The 17,425-nt window shown below is 35.9% G+C and overlaps 2 protein-coding genes across 3 annotated transcripts; both read left to right on the forward strand.

Annotated features, from left to right (window-relative positions):
- The first annotated feature begins 245 nt into the window (after positions 1-245).
- On the forward strand, positions 246-4,184 carry LOC133871763 (beta carbonic anhydrase 5, chloroplastic-like). 2 transcript variants are annotated; one of them, XM_062309179.1, is made up of 10 exons: positions 246-417; positions 606-748; positions 911-963; positions 2,016-2,177; positions 2,267-2,315; positions 2,489-2,602; positions 2,748-2,801; positions 3,238-3,320; positions 3,425-3,530; positions 3,745-4,184. In XM_062309179.1, exons 1-10 carry the CDS (start codon positions 345-347, stop codon positions 3,943-3,945), a joined length of 1,038 nt encoding a protein of 345 aa, XP_062165163.1. In that variant the 5' UTR covers positions 246-344; the 3' UTR covers positions 3,946-4,184. The 2 variants fall into 2 exon arrangements, with proteins under 2 accessions (XP_062165163.1, XP_062165164.1); XM_062309180.1 differs by having other exon boundaries at positions 247-421.
- Positions 4,185-7,295: 3,111 nt separating this feature from the next.
- On the forward strand, positions 7,296-17,194 carry LOC133870733 (AP-4 complex subunit mu). The gene is made up of 13 exons (XM_062307940.1): positions 7,296-7,492; positions 7,913-8,010; positions 9,863-10,066; positions 12,223-12,339; positions 12,455-12,583; positions 14,094-14,220; positions 14,537-14,640; positions 14,747-14,851; positions 15,095-15,189; positions 15,852-15,939; positions 16,075-16,135; positions 16,286-16,359; positions 16,775-17,194. Exons 1-13 carry the CDS (start codon positions 7,435-7,437, stop codon positions 16,871-16,873), a joined length of 1,359 nt encoding a protein of 452 aa, XP_062163924.1. The 5' UTR covers positions 7,296-7,434; the 3' UTR covers positions 16,874-17,194.
- The last annotated feature ends 231 nt before the right edge of the window (positions 17,195-17,425 follow it).

Consider the following 17,425-nt stretch of genomic DNA (forward strand, 5'->3'; position numbering starts at 1 on the left):
GTTTGTAATTTCTTAATGTATCTTCAAAAAAAAAAAAAAAAAAAAAAAGTTAAGATTCGCAGGTGGCCAAGCTAAAGACATCCTTGAATAAGACATTGCTTTGCACAGTCCATCCTCAGCCGCGAGAAGGGCCGGCCAATAACGAATAGAAACTTGTTCCACGTATTCAAAAATCAAAAGAAAGGACAATTATTGGTCTTTGCTAGTTGGATAAGTATGTCTTGCTTGCCATGCCTCATCTCTCAACTCTCAACTGCAAATTCCATAGCTACACAACCAAGCACCAACGAGTTATAAATAATATTAGAAGATAAATATTTCATAATGTTCTTTACTTGATAAGGATGATTACGTATATGGCTTTCAAGTCAAAGGCACCAAATGCAAAGGCCATAACAGAGATGATCTGCCAAATTCGTCAGTAATATCATCTTTTTAATATTTTCTGTTTGTTTACTGTTGGAGCTTTTTTGTTTTGTTTTTTTTTTTTGTTTTTAAAAAAAAACCAAGACATTTGTGTAAGCACGCGATCCTAAATCGTATTAAGCCCCTAACGACTCTAACCTCGAAAAATTACTTCAAAATAAAAATACAAATAAACACAGGCTGTAGAGCCCGGACGTTCATATCAAGAATGGTAGCTCTAAGCTCATCCAGGGTCTTTGGCGACTCCTATCATTGCCCACCCTTTTCTGGTTTTGGCAATTCCTTTGTGGGTTCTCGAAGAATTTTTCTAAATCCAAACACAGTGAGTTCTTCCACACTTGTCCCCTGTTTCTTCTTATTCTTAGGGTTAAATTATCTGCTTACCCTTTTTGAAAGTATTTTATTGCTTTTGGGTGTTAAGATTGCCAATTTCTTTCCTATTCAGTATTAATCTAACGTTCTTCCGCGAATGTTTAATTCCCAGACCAAATTGGCAAAGGACGAGAAGGCCCATTTAGCATTTCTGCCTTCAGTGGAGTAAGTTTGTTTATTTATGTATTATGATTGATAAGTACCAAAGTATTCTATTTTATCCTGATGGGTTTTGGTTTTATCACTGCAATGGTAAAATTACGACCCATGTTTCAAAGAAAGATGGGAAAACTAGGAAAAGAAAAAATATGGATCTGGAACGATTGAAACAAGCTGTAGCAGGCTGAAACTAAGGCCCCTAGGACATGGTATTTCATTCCTTTGTGCAATAAAGAAACAGAATTTAGTATTTGATACGAGCTTGAGGGCAAAGGTATCTGTAACATTTTTGTCATCAACAATTACTGTTACGCGCATTCTAGTTTGGTTAGGTTTTGAAAGTGAGAAAAATAGGTGTCTCACGGTTTGAGACTATATCAATGTTAAATGTCATGAATTTCAATTGTAAGTTCTTAAACTGAATGGATTTGTGTTGTTATGTACAGTCTGTCTCTGTAAAAAAATTTTGAAAAAGTTGTGCTTGTGGATGAAGGTCAATTTCTATGATTTTGCAGTTTCATTAATTTCCTTCTGTTGCTACTACTTTCATTGCATTGTGCATTTAGTTGATTCAGAGGTCTTGCATTGTGCATTGCACAACAGGCTTGCTCCAAGTGTTGCTACAGATTCTGGATGGTCAAGTCCTATTGTTTTATGTGTTTGTAGTTAGTCATCTTAGTTTATCAATTAGTCACATAATCTTTTTGTCTATCTATGCATTTATTTACAACCATCCTCTATCCTTTCTTTTCTTTCCCCATGGTGTTTTCACACATATAAAACCTGCTGATTGGTTCAGTTGACGTTGTTCATGGTAAGACAAATCTAGATCTCTACTGCATGTATTGCAATATCTAGTTTTGATTGCTAAGAGTCTTGCACCCTTATTATTGCAGACATCAATTCAACTGTTGCTTTTGTTGCTGACCCAAAAGATAAGGATGTGTCCGCTTTAACTTAAATATTTTGTTCTGTGAAAATTTTACCTTGAGGATCTGAACTGAACTTTCTATTGGAAATCTATTTATCCTTAAAATATTTGGCTTCTCTATCTGCAGGAGAAACCAAGTTTCAAGATTGAAAGCTTCGAGCAATTCACCTGGACTTGCACAAGAACTTATAAACTATAAAGTGAAAAATGTGGGCAAAACTGACGGTGGCCAGGACTTGTTTGGTGAAATGAAACAGAGGTTTCTTAATTTCAAGGAGCAGAAATATATGTGAGTAGCATTTAGTTTGCATATGAGGTTCCTGGCTATAGGAAAATTACTTTGCCTATTACCAATTAACTGACTTTTGCTTTGAATAGAAAGGAGTTGGAGCATTTTCAAGCTCTTGCTGAAGTCCAATACCCTAAGGTGATAAACAAACTTGATACTGCTTATTGTTCTTGATGCACTGCAAACTTTATCTTTTTATTTGATTTTTGAGCTAGATACTTTATGAAGTCTTTCCTACCTGCTTTCTACGCTGCTCCATGTTGTTGTGAATAAGATTGGGTAGATATGTTAACTGACAAATGCAAGAACAGTTTATGGTAATTGCTTGTGCAGATTCTAGGGTATGCCCTTCTAACATCCTTGGGTTTCAACCTGGAGAAGCCTTTATGATTCGAAATGTTGCGAATCTTGTTCCCCCACTTGAGGTAGTGCTCTACAAATTAACTAGTATGTTATGTACTATAGTACAGAACATTCCAATTGATTTTGAACTTGCCCAAAAAAAAAACATTCCAATTGATTTTGCCGTAGTCAAGTATAACAATTTATTTATGTTTTATCTTTTTACAGAATGGACCAACAGAAACTAATGCTGCTCTTGAGTTTGCGGTAAACACTCTTGAAGTAAGTGAAGAGTTTAACTCCCAAAAGAAAAAAAGAAAAGAAAAGAATAAAAACAGTCGGAGTGAAGCCTTTTAACATTATAAAATTGACTGGAAAAAATACTGTGTGAAACTCTGGAAGATGAAATTTTTGAACAAGAATTTGATGGACTGCAAATAAATTTCTAGAATGAATTTATGTTGGGGGAAAAGGAATGCCTTTAAGCTGAAATAGGAAAGGAAATTAGGCTGCAGAATCATAACAGTTACTGTGGTTCATTTATAATTGTACGTAGCTGATGAAACTTTTGGACAATATGCTGCATGTTTTCTTTATAATTGGATAAATACACAGGATAAAACTGTGTAGAGGTTTTCCTATATAAGGTTATTTAGAGTTGTTGAATCACTTCAGTTTAGATGCCTATACTTATTTACTGTGGAAAATACGTCTCCAGGTTGGGAATATATTAGTCATTGGTCACAGTAGCTGTGCTGGAATACAAGCCCTTATGAGCATGCAAGATGATGTGGACTCAAGGTTTGGTTATACAACTTCTAAATTACTTGTGGCTTGCAATCATGGTTTCTATTAAATCTGTATTTTTTACTCAATTTCTCATTCCAGTTCATTTCTCTTTTCAGAAGCTTTGTTGAAAAGTGGGTCATTAAAGGGAAAGTAGCCAAGTTAAGAACAAAAGCTGATGCAGCCCACTTTAGCTTTGACCAGCAATGCAGACACTGTGAGAAGGTTCCATTTATTTTACATTACAATCTCCCTAGACTATCACATTAGTGATCAACTAGATTCAACTTGGCAGAATATAAAATTCTAAAGCTTGTGAAAAGAAAGATTATGAGTGTGTTGGTATTAGAAGAATGATAAAACTGGTAGAGATTTTGAGTCTCAGAACATGTTGATCATGGAAGTAATTGTTGTTCAAATTTGTAAATTTGTTGAGCAGGAATCAGTCAACCGTTCATTACTGAACTTGCTTACATACCCGTGGATACAAGAGAGGGTCAGAAAAGGGCTGCTCTCTATTCATGGAGGGTATTATGATTTCCTCAATTGTACATTTGAGAAGTGGACACTTGATTTGAAGGGAAGCAGCATTGGAGAAGAGGGCAGTTGCTCTGTCAAAGATCAAGCTTTTTGGTGTTGACTTGCCTGCCACAAGCTGGGCTTCACTGTTACAAACTCTCTGTTTTTTTTTTTTTTTTTTTTAAAAAAATGAACTTATTGGTGGTTCTTAATGCAATTGAAATTGCCATGTCTGTAACAAGAAAGTTAAATCAGGTTAAATTGGAAAGTTCTTGGTGAACCTTTGGGACTCGTGAGTTGTGACGGGCTCCAACCCAGATGAGGCTTTTTATTTATTAAATAGTAGCTAAAATTGCCTTCTTTTTTATGTTGTCGTTTGGGATTAACAATAACTTAAGAGCCTTAGACTAATATGAGGTTGATGAGAACCAAAGCTGGCGGTCGTTTATTGACACAGGATTAACGAATAAAACTGTCTGTCGTTGATGAGACAGCAAAAGCAAACGGAAATAGTTAGTCATTTATTTGAACGATTTGCCCATGGTGACATTAGGAATGGTCGATCAAGTTTGTTAGGTTTTTTGATTGGACGGTGTTTAAAACAGGTGGTAGAATGTAACACTTGGCTGGGGAATCTTGTATTTAGGAGTATTTGACAAAGCTCATCAAAGTTGTGAAGAACAAAGGTCACTTCCGGATGCAATGTATTATAAAGAGCTATTAAGACACTCGTTTGAAACTGGGTTCGCACTTGTCCGGACAAGACACTTAAGAAGTGAATTTCAAGAGCCGCCAAGAAGGTTGTTTGGAAAACCGTTAACATGGGTCTCGACGAAAAAAAAAAAAAAAAAGGCAATCAACATCATATTGCTAACAATGAAAAAAAAAAAAATCAACATTGTGAATAGAACTTGGCCTTTGCTTTCACCTAAACACTTATCTACACCAAAACAATAGAGCACCTAGGGAGCCTAGCCATTTAACAAGTTTTGTGCTGTTTGTCAAGACAATCGTGACCTGTGTAGGGGCCTAACAGCTAAACTTGACCAAAATAGCACAATACAATGAGACTAGTTGAGAAAAAGAAGAAGAATGAGGAGGAGGAGATAGAAGACTAGAACTAGAAGAAAAATATGATTTATTGAATATTGAGTCTCCTCCAGCCTTTAGTCCTTTTTAATATGTATCTTTTAGGCTTTTGCATTTCTTGCTTGCAAAGAAGAGAAAAAAATAAAAGAAAAAAAGGGGAAGAGTCGAATTGTGGATGGGAGAAAGAAGTTCTGAAAAACATTAATGGGTGGGCAAAGAAGATGTAAAAATGTGTCATGTCATATTTTGAGATGTCAATCTATATAATTTTTTTTTTTTCGAAGGCTCGGGTCTTTGTATGGGTTATATATATATTTTTTAGGGTTAAATAGTCTTTTACACCCTTGCGCTTTACGACCTTTATTTTTTACCCCCTCAGTTTTACTTTTTATCAAATTTGGTACATGTGATATATGAAAAGACGGAAATGGTACGTCCGTCCAATTTCTCATCCAAAACTAACGTATAGCCATGTCATCCTACAGGTATTGGTGTGCATGCGCGACACCTGTCCCCGTGGTACACCTCAGCACTGACGTGGCTATCATTTTTTTTATTATTATTTTAATGATTTCTTTTATATATATAAATAAAAAAATCTAGGCCACCCCCAAGGCCATTTTTGGGGGTAGCCGAACCACCCCCATGGCTCTTGGGGGTGGTTCGGCCTTCCCCAAGGGCCAAAATGGGGGTGGCCGAAACCACCCCCATTTGGCTTGGGGTGGCTTGAGCCCTTGGGGGTGGTTCAGCCACCCCCAAGGGCGAAAAACCTAATTTATTTATTTTTTTTAATTTTTTATTTTTTTTTTCATTTTGGCCCTTGAGAGTGGACCACCCCCAATGGGCCACGGGGGTGGTTCAGCCACCTCTATAATTTTATTTTATTTTATTTTTTTAAAAAAAAACCTGTTAAAATTAAGAACCCATGTGGCCCAAAGGGGTGGTTGAGCCACTTCTATAATTTTATTTTATTTTTTTTAAAAAAAAAAATTGTTAAAATTAAGAACCACAATTTTTTTTCCAATATATACCCTTGTGGTTTTATACGTTTCATGATGTGCCCCATGTGGTTTTAATAAGTATCATAAATGGTACTTTAGTTTTGCAATTATATCTCAAATGGTACTTTATACACAAATAATATTTGTATATTTGGTATGCCTGTTTTGAACAAAAAGTAACATGTATGCCTGTCGTGTATCAAAATAACATGTTGACAACAATTGAACCCTTCATAAAAAAGAAAAAGAAAAAACAAAACACAATCACTCATGTGTAACAATTGGAAACACAAAATTATATGTGCAGTCAATTGATATAACCCAAAAAATGACCAAATGTTTGTTACTTAAACACAAATTTTTTTTCCAATATATACCCATGTGGTTTTATAAATTTTATGTTGTACCCCCTGTGGTTTGAATAAGTATGAAATAGTACCTTGAGCCACCCCCTTGGCCAAAATGGGGGTGGCAGCCACCCCAGATTTTTTTTTTAATATATATATATATATATAAGAAATCATTAAAAAAAAGATGGTAGCCACGTCAGCTCCGAGGTGTGCCACGAGAACAGGTGTCGCGCATGCACGCCAATACTTATAGGATGACGTGGCTGAACGTTAGTTTTTGACGGAAAATTGGACGGATATAACATTTTCGTCTTTTCATATACTACATGTACCAAATTTGGTAAAAAGTAAAACTGAGGAGGCAAAAAATAAAGGTCGTAAAGCACAGGGGGCAAATAGCTATTTAACCCTAATTTTTACAAGGACTGAATTACCATATAGATTTTCTTCTTTGAAGTTTTTGGAAGCTAGCTTGGGTTGGGGCCTAAAAAACAAAAAAAAATTGGGAGATTATTAAGATTTAAAGTTTATGTATCTAACGGTGTTTACAATTTCATATTATTTAATTTTTTTTTAAAAGATGTATTAATAGTGGCTTTATATTCACCGTTAAATGTACAAACTTTAAATTTTAATTATAAAATAAATATTTTTCATTAAATTTGAAACGGAGAGAATCCTATCTTCTTAATAGTGCATTTGAAATTTTAACGACCACGTCCAAAAAATGTGACAAAACAAAAAGAGTAATGATTCACTACCACATAAATATACAACTTTCCACTACCTTGTCTATGTGGCAAGGTGGTCCCCCACTTTAATTTATTTTTAAAAAATTAAAAAAACTCAAAAAGTAGTGGAGGATCACCTTACCAATGTGGCAAGGTGGTGAAAAGTTATATATTTAGGTGGCATTGAATCATTATTCTTACAAAAATACCCCTAAATTATAAGGAACTGTTCCGGTTCCAGCCGTTTTGGACAATTCTACACAAGTCTAAACGATCCGCCGTTAGTACAACGAGAGCAGCAGTAGCATATAGCTATGCTGTAAGCGTAAAATCCAACAAAAGACTGAAGAAACAAATCAATAGCGAAGCCAATCTGAGCTTGGCCTGACCATTGAGGCGTTAATTCGCACAAAATCCGAGAGCGAGCGGTCGAGTCATCATGATCTCGCAGTTCTTCGTGCTGTCGCAGCGCGGAGACAACATCGTCTTCCGCGATTGTGAGTCATCTCATTCTCACTTCGCGAATCTAATTCCTCAATTTCAATTTTGTTTTGTTTTGTTTTCAATTTTCTTTTTTATGACCCTTCTTCAATCTATGAATCTATATAAACATCAAACCCAAGCTGTATGGTTCAATTTGTTTCAATGATATATTAACAACGCATGCAATCTGTGCTCAATAAGATCTCGGAACATTTCGACTTTACTAGCGCTTTGATATATGCGTCACACTGTTTTGGATTATGCCTTATTCATTGGAGTTTTCTTTTAGTTGAGCTTTCTTAGATCCAGTGATTGTTTCCTTAGCAATTAAAGTCCAAGTCAGCTTCGATCTTGTAAATTAATTTAACTTTCTGATTTATGGAAGGATTGTTAGACTCTGTTTGGCCGTTAATTGTTAATTATCAATCTTGCAGATCGTGGTGAAGTGCAAAAGGGAAGCGCGGAAATATTTTTCCGTAAAGTGAAGTTTTGGAAAGATGATGGGCAAGAGGAGGAGGCACCACCTGTCTTTGTAGGTATTATCTTACTGTAAGAATGTCCAGCATTGTACTTCCTTAGGAGCTGAGCTTCTGATTTATATGATGTGATACGCCGTATTATGAAAGTTAATCCACACATTGGTGGGATGGATTATAAAAGTGTGCATGTACATTGGTTTTGTACTATGTGAGATTGGCTATACAATTGACTCTAGGGCTCCAATTGATTTTTTTTCTAATAAGTAATCACAAATTCATTAAAAGTGCAAAGGTGCAACCCAAAAAGATCTACCACCTTTCTAGGCATAACCCAAACCAACCCTACATTGTTGAAGATAATATTCTAAAGAGCACCTGCGATCTCATAATGGAGTAGAAGATGGTCCATTGACTCCCAATTTTTCTTACACATGCAATACCACTCAACCATAATGATATGTTGTTTCCTTAGGTTGTTCATGATGAGGATCTTCCCTAAGGCAGCTGACAAAGTAAAGAAAACCACTCTCAAGGGAGCCTTATTCCCCTAATTACTCCTCAAAGGGAAATGAATGTTATCATGGGGAACAATAACTTTATAGTAAGATCTAACATCAAACGAACCTCTCCTGGAAGAAATTCAAGAAAGTTTGTCATCACCGCCCCGTCTCATTCTAACGGAATACAACAAAGTAAAGAGTGAGGTCCTTTTAGATTATAGCACAAATGTGACTAACTTTTTTCTTGGATCATGAAATATGAATTCGATTAGTCAATACAATTACTTTACTACTTATCAAAAAAAATACAATTACTTTACATAGCTTTTTTGTATGTCCCCTAAAATGTTTACCGTGTAGCTATTAGTCTGTCACATAGCTAATAGTGGAGGAGGTGGATGGCCAGTGATGACTTTGGTGAGGGTTGTGATAAGTGGGATAGGGTCTCAAAAGAGGCGGACGGAGTTAGAGAGAACTCTAGCAAGATAGGGTCCTCAAAAGAGGCGGTAGATAGAGAGAGAGAGAGAGAGAGAGGGGGGGGGGGGGGGGTAGGTGCTTCCCTCCTCCCATGGCCAAAGAGCAACGAAACCGGGCGTTGCAGTTTCAGGAAGATGCTGTGGAAGAGAGACAAGGGAGAGAGCTTTCGTATTATTCCCAAGATTTCTTTAGTTGAAACAGAATACTCCCGACTTGACTTCCATATGAAACTTCAACTAGTGTACTTATTTTATTACTTTTGTTGTTGGTTGTTGTTGTTTTTGTTTTAATAGTGTTGAATCAGTTTATTGACAAGTTTTCGCCATAAAATAGTAAAAATAAATACTCTGTGAGCATTTTTGCCTTTTCTGAGAGAGCACTTGACAAATCATAGGAGAGAACCTAACCATCTCCACTAACTCAAAAAAGTTGATCTTAACCAGCTCCCTCAAACTAATGTGGGCTTCTCATTTGAAATAAAGTACATATACAAGCAATATTAGGAGCTCCACATCACTAAGAAAACTTTGGAAATCCTGCTGCAATGTGGCCAAATGCAACCATATAAATACAATGGCTTTAAGTTTTGCATTATTCCCTCTTAAAGTTGATAGTAAAATGTGATTCCCTCACACCCTCGCCCCCACGGCAGGCCCTCTCTTCTCATGCTCTCTGGTTGACTACAATACTCAAACATGCCCCACTCCACAACTCAGGATCTGGATGCCATTACTGACACTATTTGATGGTTTTGACCATGATTTCTTTAATATGAAATTTTCCTCACATAGAAATTGTTTTGTTAAATTTGCTTATTATTTTTTATATAGGATCTCTGGATCGTGACAATTAAAATATGTCATTTAATAACCCATATGGTTCAGTGTGCTGATTTTTTTTTTTTTTTATGTATCTTTCCCATTGACAGAATGTGGATGGTGTAAACTACTTTCATGTGAAGGTTGTTGGGTTATTGTTCGTTGCAACTACAAGAGTTAATATTTCACCTTCTCTTGTCTTGGAGCTTTTACAAAGGATTGCTCGCGTCATTAAAGATTACCTTGGGGTTCTTAATGAAGATTCATTGCGGAAAAATTTTGTGCTTGTGTATGAGCTGCTTGACGAAGTTATTGTAAGCATCCTCTCCTACCGTGTTAATTCCTTGGTCTTACTATTTATTGAACTTATGTACAAAGCTGTATTCCAATTTTTTTTCTCCGTTTTTGTTCTAATGTTGATGAATCATCATCTACTATGCTTTGTGTTGAAGCATTGTGTATGAGTTTAGAAATTTTGAGCATTTCTTTCTAGATATTTAAAGTAGTCTTGTACTTGGAATTATTCGTTTTCCCTCAAATATTCCTGTGAGAGATAGTTTTACTTCTATTTTCAGGAGAAAAAGATTTCTTTGTTTCAAGAGCCTAATGGTTTGGCCATGACTCTCAGCGCATGAGACTGATATTAGAGGTGTATCATTGCAATTCTGGTTGTTTTAGTTCACCTGAAGTGATATATGGGATATTTGGGATCTTTCTATGTGTAAGCTAAATCATTTGAGAGTGGTGTTGGTGGCATACGGTTTGCAGAGAGAAGCATCTAAGTCAGAGATTATTCCTGTAGGAGATGTGGATGGTTTGGCTAGCATTCTTGGGTGTGGAGTGACTTCGTTACTGATGAAGTAAATGGGCCTTTCCTTGGGTGCTCACTATAAGGCCTACCATTTGGAGTGGCATTTTTGAGAAGATGGAGCATTGGTGGCCGGGTTGGAAGATGCTTTATTTATCAAAGGGAGGTAGTTTAACTTTGATAAAAAGTACTCTTTCTAATTTACCGACGTATTATTTATCCCTTTTCCCTATTCAAAGGGACTTTCTTTGGGTGGTATTGGTGATGAGTTTCATTTGGTTAAGTGGTCGAATATATGTACTCTAATAAGTTCAGGGGGTTTAGGGGTGAAAAATCTTATTCAGTTTAATCAAGCCATCTTGGGTAAGTGGTTATGGAGGTATACTACGGAGAGGGAAGCTTTGTGGAGAACGGTGTTGAGCATTAAATATGATAGTAAGAGGGGAGATAGGTGTTTTAAGGAGGTTGAGGGGCCCTATGGTGTGGGAGTGTGGAAATGTATAAGGAGGGAGTGAGAAGTTTTCTAAACATATGAGGTATGAGGTAGGGGATGGATTTAAAGTGCTATTTTGGCATGATGTTTGATGTGGGGAGCTGCCTTTGAAGTTCTCATTTCCGGAATTATTCACTATTGCTTGCGGTAAGGATGCGTAGTGACAGATCATATGCAGTTCCGAAATGAAAACATTCATTGGAATATTATTTTTACTAGACTTGTGCATTATTGGGAGGCGGAAGTGGATTTTGGATTCTTTGAGTTGCTTTATTCTCAAAGAATAAGGCATGGAGGCGATGATACAATTTGTTGGATTCCATCTAAAAGGAAATCAAGTTAAGTCTTTCTATCAAGTGGTGTCTAATCTTGTAAGGTCCCCTTTTCCTTGGAAGAGTATTTGGAAAGTTAAGGCTCCCTCGAAAGTGGCGTTCTTTGTGTGGACGACGACTTTAGGAAAAATATTAACTTTGCATAGTTTACGAAAGAGGAATGTTATTGTGGTGGAGTGATGTTTTATGTGTAAGAAAGATGGGGAGTATATAGATCATCTATTCCTTCATTGTGAGGTTGCAACAGAGTTGTGGAGTGCGCTTCTTTAGTTGTTTGGTGTTGCTTGGGTTATGCCTCGAAGGGTTAGCGAATTGTTGGGAAGTTGAAGGGGATAATTGGGAAACCGTAGTGCTTTGAAAATATAGAGGCTAGCTCATTTGTGCTTAATGTGGTGTCTTTGGAGAGAGTGGATTGCAATGAGCTTTGAAGATCGTAAGAATGGATTGCTAGAGATGAAGAAGATGATGTTACAATCCCTTTATACATGGAGAATTGCATGGAATAGTTTACCTGTTTCTAATTGTTACGAGTTTTTGGAATTATGTTCTTTTTCTATAATGTAGGGGTTCTCTTATATATTTCATGTGTACTAGGGTTGCGCCCTTCTGCTCTTTAAATAATATATTTTTGCATCAATTTATAGTATATATAAATCACTTGAGTTCTCATGGAATGTTATGTGGTTTTCTTTCTGTTCAAGAAGTAATATAGATTCCCATTCCACAGTAAATAAGTTTTGACACTGCGTTGAACTTAAATTACTGCTTAATTTTATTGATTGACAGCACTTTCTGTAACATATTGACTTAGATGTGTTGACTGTCTTTTACTGGCAGGATTTTGGTTATGTACGAACAACATCCACGGAAATGTTGAAGTCTTATGTTTTTAATGAGCCAATTGTGGTTGATGCTGCACGTTTACAATCTCTTGGTCCTGCATCCATTTTTATGGTATGATGTCATCTGATTGGTCAAATTCTCCAATAAATGGGACTCAAGTGGTGTCGTTTTGATTGTTTTCTTGTGCTTCTCATTTGATTGAGTCTATAAATTTGGATAAGTGCAGCCAGGTACCAAAAGAATGCCAGGAACAGCTGTCACAAAATCTGTTGTAGCAACTGAGCCCGGGGGTAGGAGGAGGGAGGAAATTTTTGTCGATATAATTGAGAAAATCAGCATCACCTTTAGCTCGAGTGTACGTACATGTGTCTTCATTTGACTCTAATAGTTGTGATTATTCTAATTTCAGTGTTGTTGTATGTGGTAATTGACCTAATTGTGGACAACTCAAGGAAGTTAATACTGTTTATCAGCACTACAGAATAACGCAAAATCAAGCCCCTGTATATTTTCTTGATGGTGACAGGACAAAAACAAAATCCTTTTGTGGTCCCAATATCAAAACTGAGATACTAATACTAAGCAAGCATTTAAATTCCCTTGGAGAGGGGTTAGGCAGGTAGTATGGTCCCTATGACTTGCAGTTTTGTGCTGTGCAAAATAAAACATTAAACCGGCACTGTTGAATTCTAAGAAACTTCATTTACGTGTAGGCAACTTGCTTCTTCAGTGTAGAAACAGAAAGAGCTTAGCTTCTATGATTGATCATCTCCATCCTACTGATGCTCAGGGTATATTATGCCTTTTGTCAATATTTTTTATTTGAACAAACCCAAGGTAAAGCTGTGTCACAACAGTGGTTCCACAAGAAGCCCCAAATTTGCATGATGGATAGCTAAAAAATTCAACACATACAATAAGATAGATGATTCAATTTGAATTTCCATTTTCCACACAAACCAAGCAACTCCATATGCTACCACCACCCTGCATATTCGGGATATAAACACTCCCGGAGTTCCTGTCTATCTCTCCTCAACACATCCCAGCACCCCCCCAACCTGTTTAGGAAATAACCACTTTCAAACCTCATCTCTATCTCTTTAGTCTCTCTCTCTCAATCACTCACCTTTCTTTGTAACTTTCACTGTGAGTTTCTTCAACTTTCTATATAGGTAGCATTACTGTTGCATCCTCTTATCTTCTTTCTCTTATTTTTCTTCCATCTTCTAACCATTGTTTTTTTCTGTATTTACGATATTACTATGTCATTTTATTTGTTCTTCTATTTCTTAATCTTATTTAGACTCAATTTTTTTTTTAAAAAGCCTTAAAAAATAGCATCATGTGTGCTTAAGTTCCAGTTTTTGCCTATGCAGACAATGACTCTGATGTCTATCTGCTTTTTTTGACACCTTTTGAGAGTGTATTATAAATCCGACATTGCTTAATGTCTTTGTCGATTCTTTTATCCAAGATTAATGTTGCTTCTTTGGTTTTTAATTTTATTTTCAGTGTCTTTATGTGTTTCTCACTCAATTTCATTGCTCAAGTCTTAATTAAAAGTTCAGCTGTCTGTTGACAGCACACACTTTCAGTTCTGTAGTTTCACATAGATTCTATTTACCAATCTTTTGGATGCATTCATGTGGATCTAAAGTTAAGCTTGATCTCTCTCTCAAATATTTCTTATAATTGGCATTTTTCATTCTTTTCATTTTGGTGATTTTTCGGAGTACTTTTATTTATTTCTTTCATTAGTTTACTGGTTGCACTGTTTCTTAGTTCATCAGCACTTAAACCATTGTAATCAATTTAAACTCTTTTTTTGAGCAAATCAATTTAATTTAAACTTGTTTAAACAGGGGTATATACTGACTTCTGAGATAGACGGTACCATTCAAATGAAGAGCTATCTCACTGGCAATCCAGAAATCCGCTTAGCTTTTAATGATGATTTGGGAATTGGAAGAGGCGGGAGATCTGTCTATGGTATTTCTATTGGTTTTACCTGTTACACCACCACTTTATTTATAAAATGATGTTAAAACTTTGATTTTTCCTTTATTCTCGTGAGGCTCTCAAGTTTTTCACGTGTCGACAAGTAAAACACAAGTTCAAAAGCCATATTTCCATGTAAATCGTGTAGCTTTTGATTGATAAATCATTTTTTTTTAGGTAAATGCTTTTTATTTTTATATCTTGTCCATAGTGAACTTATGTTTGTGAAAATGTTCCTAGTGATTCTTGTCATACTTTAAGATCTTACTTTCACCAATATATTTGGCGCTGCTGCTTTCCATTGTAGATTACAGGAGTTCATCTGGGTCTGGAGCAGTGATATTGGACGATTGTAATTTCCATCAATCTGTACGTCTAGATAGTTTTGACATGGACAAAACTTTGAGCCTGGTGAGTATGTTATGATAATGTAGCTTGCAGATGTTTATTGTTTAAATAAATTATTTTATTTGTTCCCGTTGTCTAAACTGGTGCTTCCTCATGCTAATTAAATTAGATACCGCCAGATGGTGAATTTACCGTCATGAACTACCGGATGACTCAGGAGTTCAAGCCTCCTTTTCGTATTAACCCTTTGATCGAAGAAGCAGGAGCCCTTAAGGTTAATACTGTCCTCGTTTATAATGATTACCATTGAAAATGCTATAAAAACTAGTCATAAAAATGGGTGCTTTTGCCCTATGTTATAATGGCTGGTATATCAAATTTTTTCTTCCGGCTTTTTATGTGTTTTATTTTTAACGTTGTTATATAAAATTAGTACTTTTCAGTTATATCAAAGTTCACCAAGGGAATACTTTTATGATGGTAATACCCTTGCTTATATGGAACAATGCAATGATAGGCTGAAGTGATTATTAAAGTACGTGCTGAGTTCTCCTCAAGCATTACTGCAAACACAATTTTGGTTGCGATGCCACTACCAAAATATACTACCAGGTACTATTCTACACCATCCCTCTATTATCTTCTATACCATCTCTCTACTGTTTGATGAAGTAAATGGAGTTGTTAACTAGATAAAGTAATTCAGCAAAACTATTTAATTTTATTTGATGCTTCTGAGGGATTTACTAATTTTGTAGTCAAAAGTAATACATGTACCCTAGAAATTAGCTTTACCTGTTAGTGAATATATATAATCAAAAAATTACTGCGGTAACTCATTTTATGAATTTTTTTACAGTATTTGTGTGTTTCATGTTCATTAGATCATATAATCATTTGATTAATTGAACTTGTATGGTCATGTGGATGGAGAGAATGAGGCACAGTTTCAATAAAGTTGTCAGAAAAGCAGCAAATTCTCTTTAGCCCCACATGGGACACTTTAATAGTTCATCAGTCTCTGTTGTCTCACAGAGAAACAGAGTATCTACAAATATTGTTGGAAAGCTGTGCAGAATTTTAGGTAACTCTGCAGTATTTGTGGCAATGTCTAAAGCAAACTTGCGTTCTTGGTATTTGAAAGAGTTTAGAGAAGGTTGTCCATCATTTACTAAATCAAGAGTCATAACAGATAGACCATACTGGTTGGCCAGAAAACGCTGTACTACAGTTTTAATGTACGCTGATTTAATTTTCAATTGGTGTTATTTCAGAGCTAGTTTTGAGTTGGAACCTGGAGCACTTGGACAAACAACGGATTTCAAGGAAGCAAATAAGAGACTTGAATGGGGTTTAAAGAAGGCAAAATTTCTTATCCCTCTTATGGCATTATTGCGTAATTCTGTAGTCAATTAGTAGAGCAAGCTTTCGCCTTTTAATGCAATTATTATGCTTCCTTGTGCAAAAACCATTACTGATAAGTGTGATAAACAACAGATTGTTGGTGGATCTGAACATACTCTGCGTGCAAAGCTGACATTTTCTCAAGAATCACATGGTAAGATTTATCATTCTCCCCTGATCTGTCTCAATTTAAATACCTTGGTTGATGCTCCCAGTAAGTTGAATTTTTTGTGTTTTAATTTCTTGTTAATTTAATGTGATTAATTTATTTCCATATCTGTGCAACTTTTACTGCTCACAATAGGAAACATCACAAAAGAATCTGGACCAGTTAGCATGACTTTCACGATACCAATGTATAATGCTTCAAGGCTTCAGGTAAGACAGTCTTGGATTTTGCTAGTTGGCTATACTTTACTAATTGCTAGCAACTAAGTGTTTTACACCTTCACATTGAACCCATGAGTGGATTGTAAGCACTAACATATTTGCATTGTTTTGCTGTCATTAGTTTGAATGTTCTGTTTAATCTTTTACCCTTATGCTTTTGCTCTGTGATTTGGTCCTGTTTGCAACTTTGCATATGAGTACTCGTGTGTTCTCTGGCTTGGTCAAATTTTAAAGCTTATTTATGCATGGTGGGTTTATAACCTGCAATTATGTGGCTGTAATTATTGTTGTCAACTGGATGATAGTTTTATTGTACAGATGTTTGTTTGGTCAAGTAAGCTAACATCTGTCCTTTTGAGTTCTTCTGTCGATGCTCGGTTCCTCATATGTTTCCTTGATGCAGGTAAAATACTTGCAGATAGCAAAGAAATCTGGAACTTATAATCCGTATAGGTGGGTGAGATATGTTACTCAAGCCAATTCCTATGTTGCTCGTATATGATGCAGTTAAAGCTTCCCCCAACCACTGCTTTTCTTTCTTTCCTTTCTGGCTATACATTTACCATTCTAGTTGAATTATATGTCCAAGTTGCATTGTCTATTTTCATTTAATCCTTCTGCTAGTTTCTTTTATCTAGAGTGGACTCCTGTCTCTACAGGTACCTGTGTTGGTTAAACAGAGTGTGTCATTTAAAGAACTCTTTTGGATATTCATTGAAGGGGGGGTTAGGTTCAAATTATATGTAGTGTAAATCGTTTACATTGTTAGACCGCTAAATAACTTCTCCGATATTTTGCCGAAAACCATTGGATTGTAAGGTAATCTACATGCCTATTATGCTTGCCAGCTATTATTAGGATGATTGAAGGCTTAAAACTACCTCATCTAAAAACATGTTCAAAATTATGCTTCATATTATAAGAATCTACTAAACAAATGGTCTTGGAAGCTAAGGTCTTATAGATGAACTGACATTGACCCTGATGAAGATTTTTGCTACATATGGCAAGCCCTTGTACCTAACAGTTTGATATTTGCGTTTCGGATGAGCAG

Source organism: Alnus glutinosa, chromosome 6, assembly GCF_958979055.1.
Source record: "Alnus glutinosa chromosome 6, dhAlnGlut1.1, whole genome shotgun sequence".
Classification (NCBI taxonomy): domain Eukaryota; kingdom Viridiplantae; phylum Streptophyta; class Magnoliopsida; order Fagales; family Betulaceae; genus Alnus; species Alnus glutinosa.

Bases quoted from the DNA above. Each gene is read 5' to 3' on its own strand.
- LOC133871763 (XM_062309179.1), top strand. From the start codon at position 345: ATGATTACGTATATGGCTTTCAAGTCAAAGGCACCAAATGCAAAGGCC. The intron at 418-605 runs GTCAGTAATATC...AAATAAACACAG, and splicing joins AGAGATGATCTGCCAAATTC to GCTGTAGAGCCCGGACGTTC. The intron at 3,321-3,424 runs GTTTGGTTATAC...TTCTCTTTTCAG, and splicing joins CAAGATGATGTGGACTCAAG to AAGCTTTGTTGAAAAGTGGG.
- LOC133870733 (XM_062307940.1), top strand. From the start codon at position 7,435: ATGATCTCGCAGTTCTTCGTGCTGTCGCAGCGCGGAGACAACATCGTC. The intron at 12,584-14,093 runs GTACGTACATGT...TTGTTTAAACAG, and splicing joins GCATCACCTTTAGCTCGAGT to GGGTATATACTGACTTCTGA. The intron at 14,221-14,536 runs GTATTTCTATTG...TTTCCATTGTAG, and splicing joins AGGCGGGAGATCTGTCTATG to ATTACAGGAGTTCATCTGGG.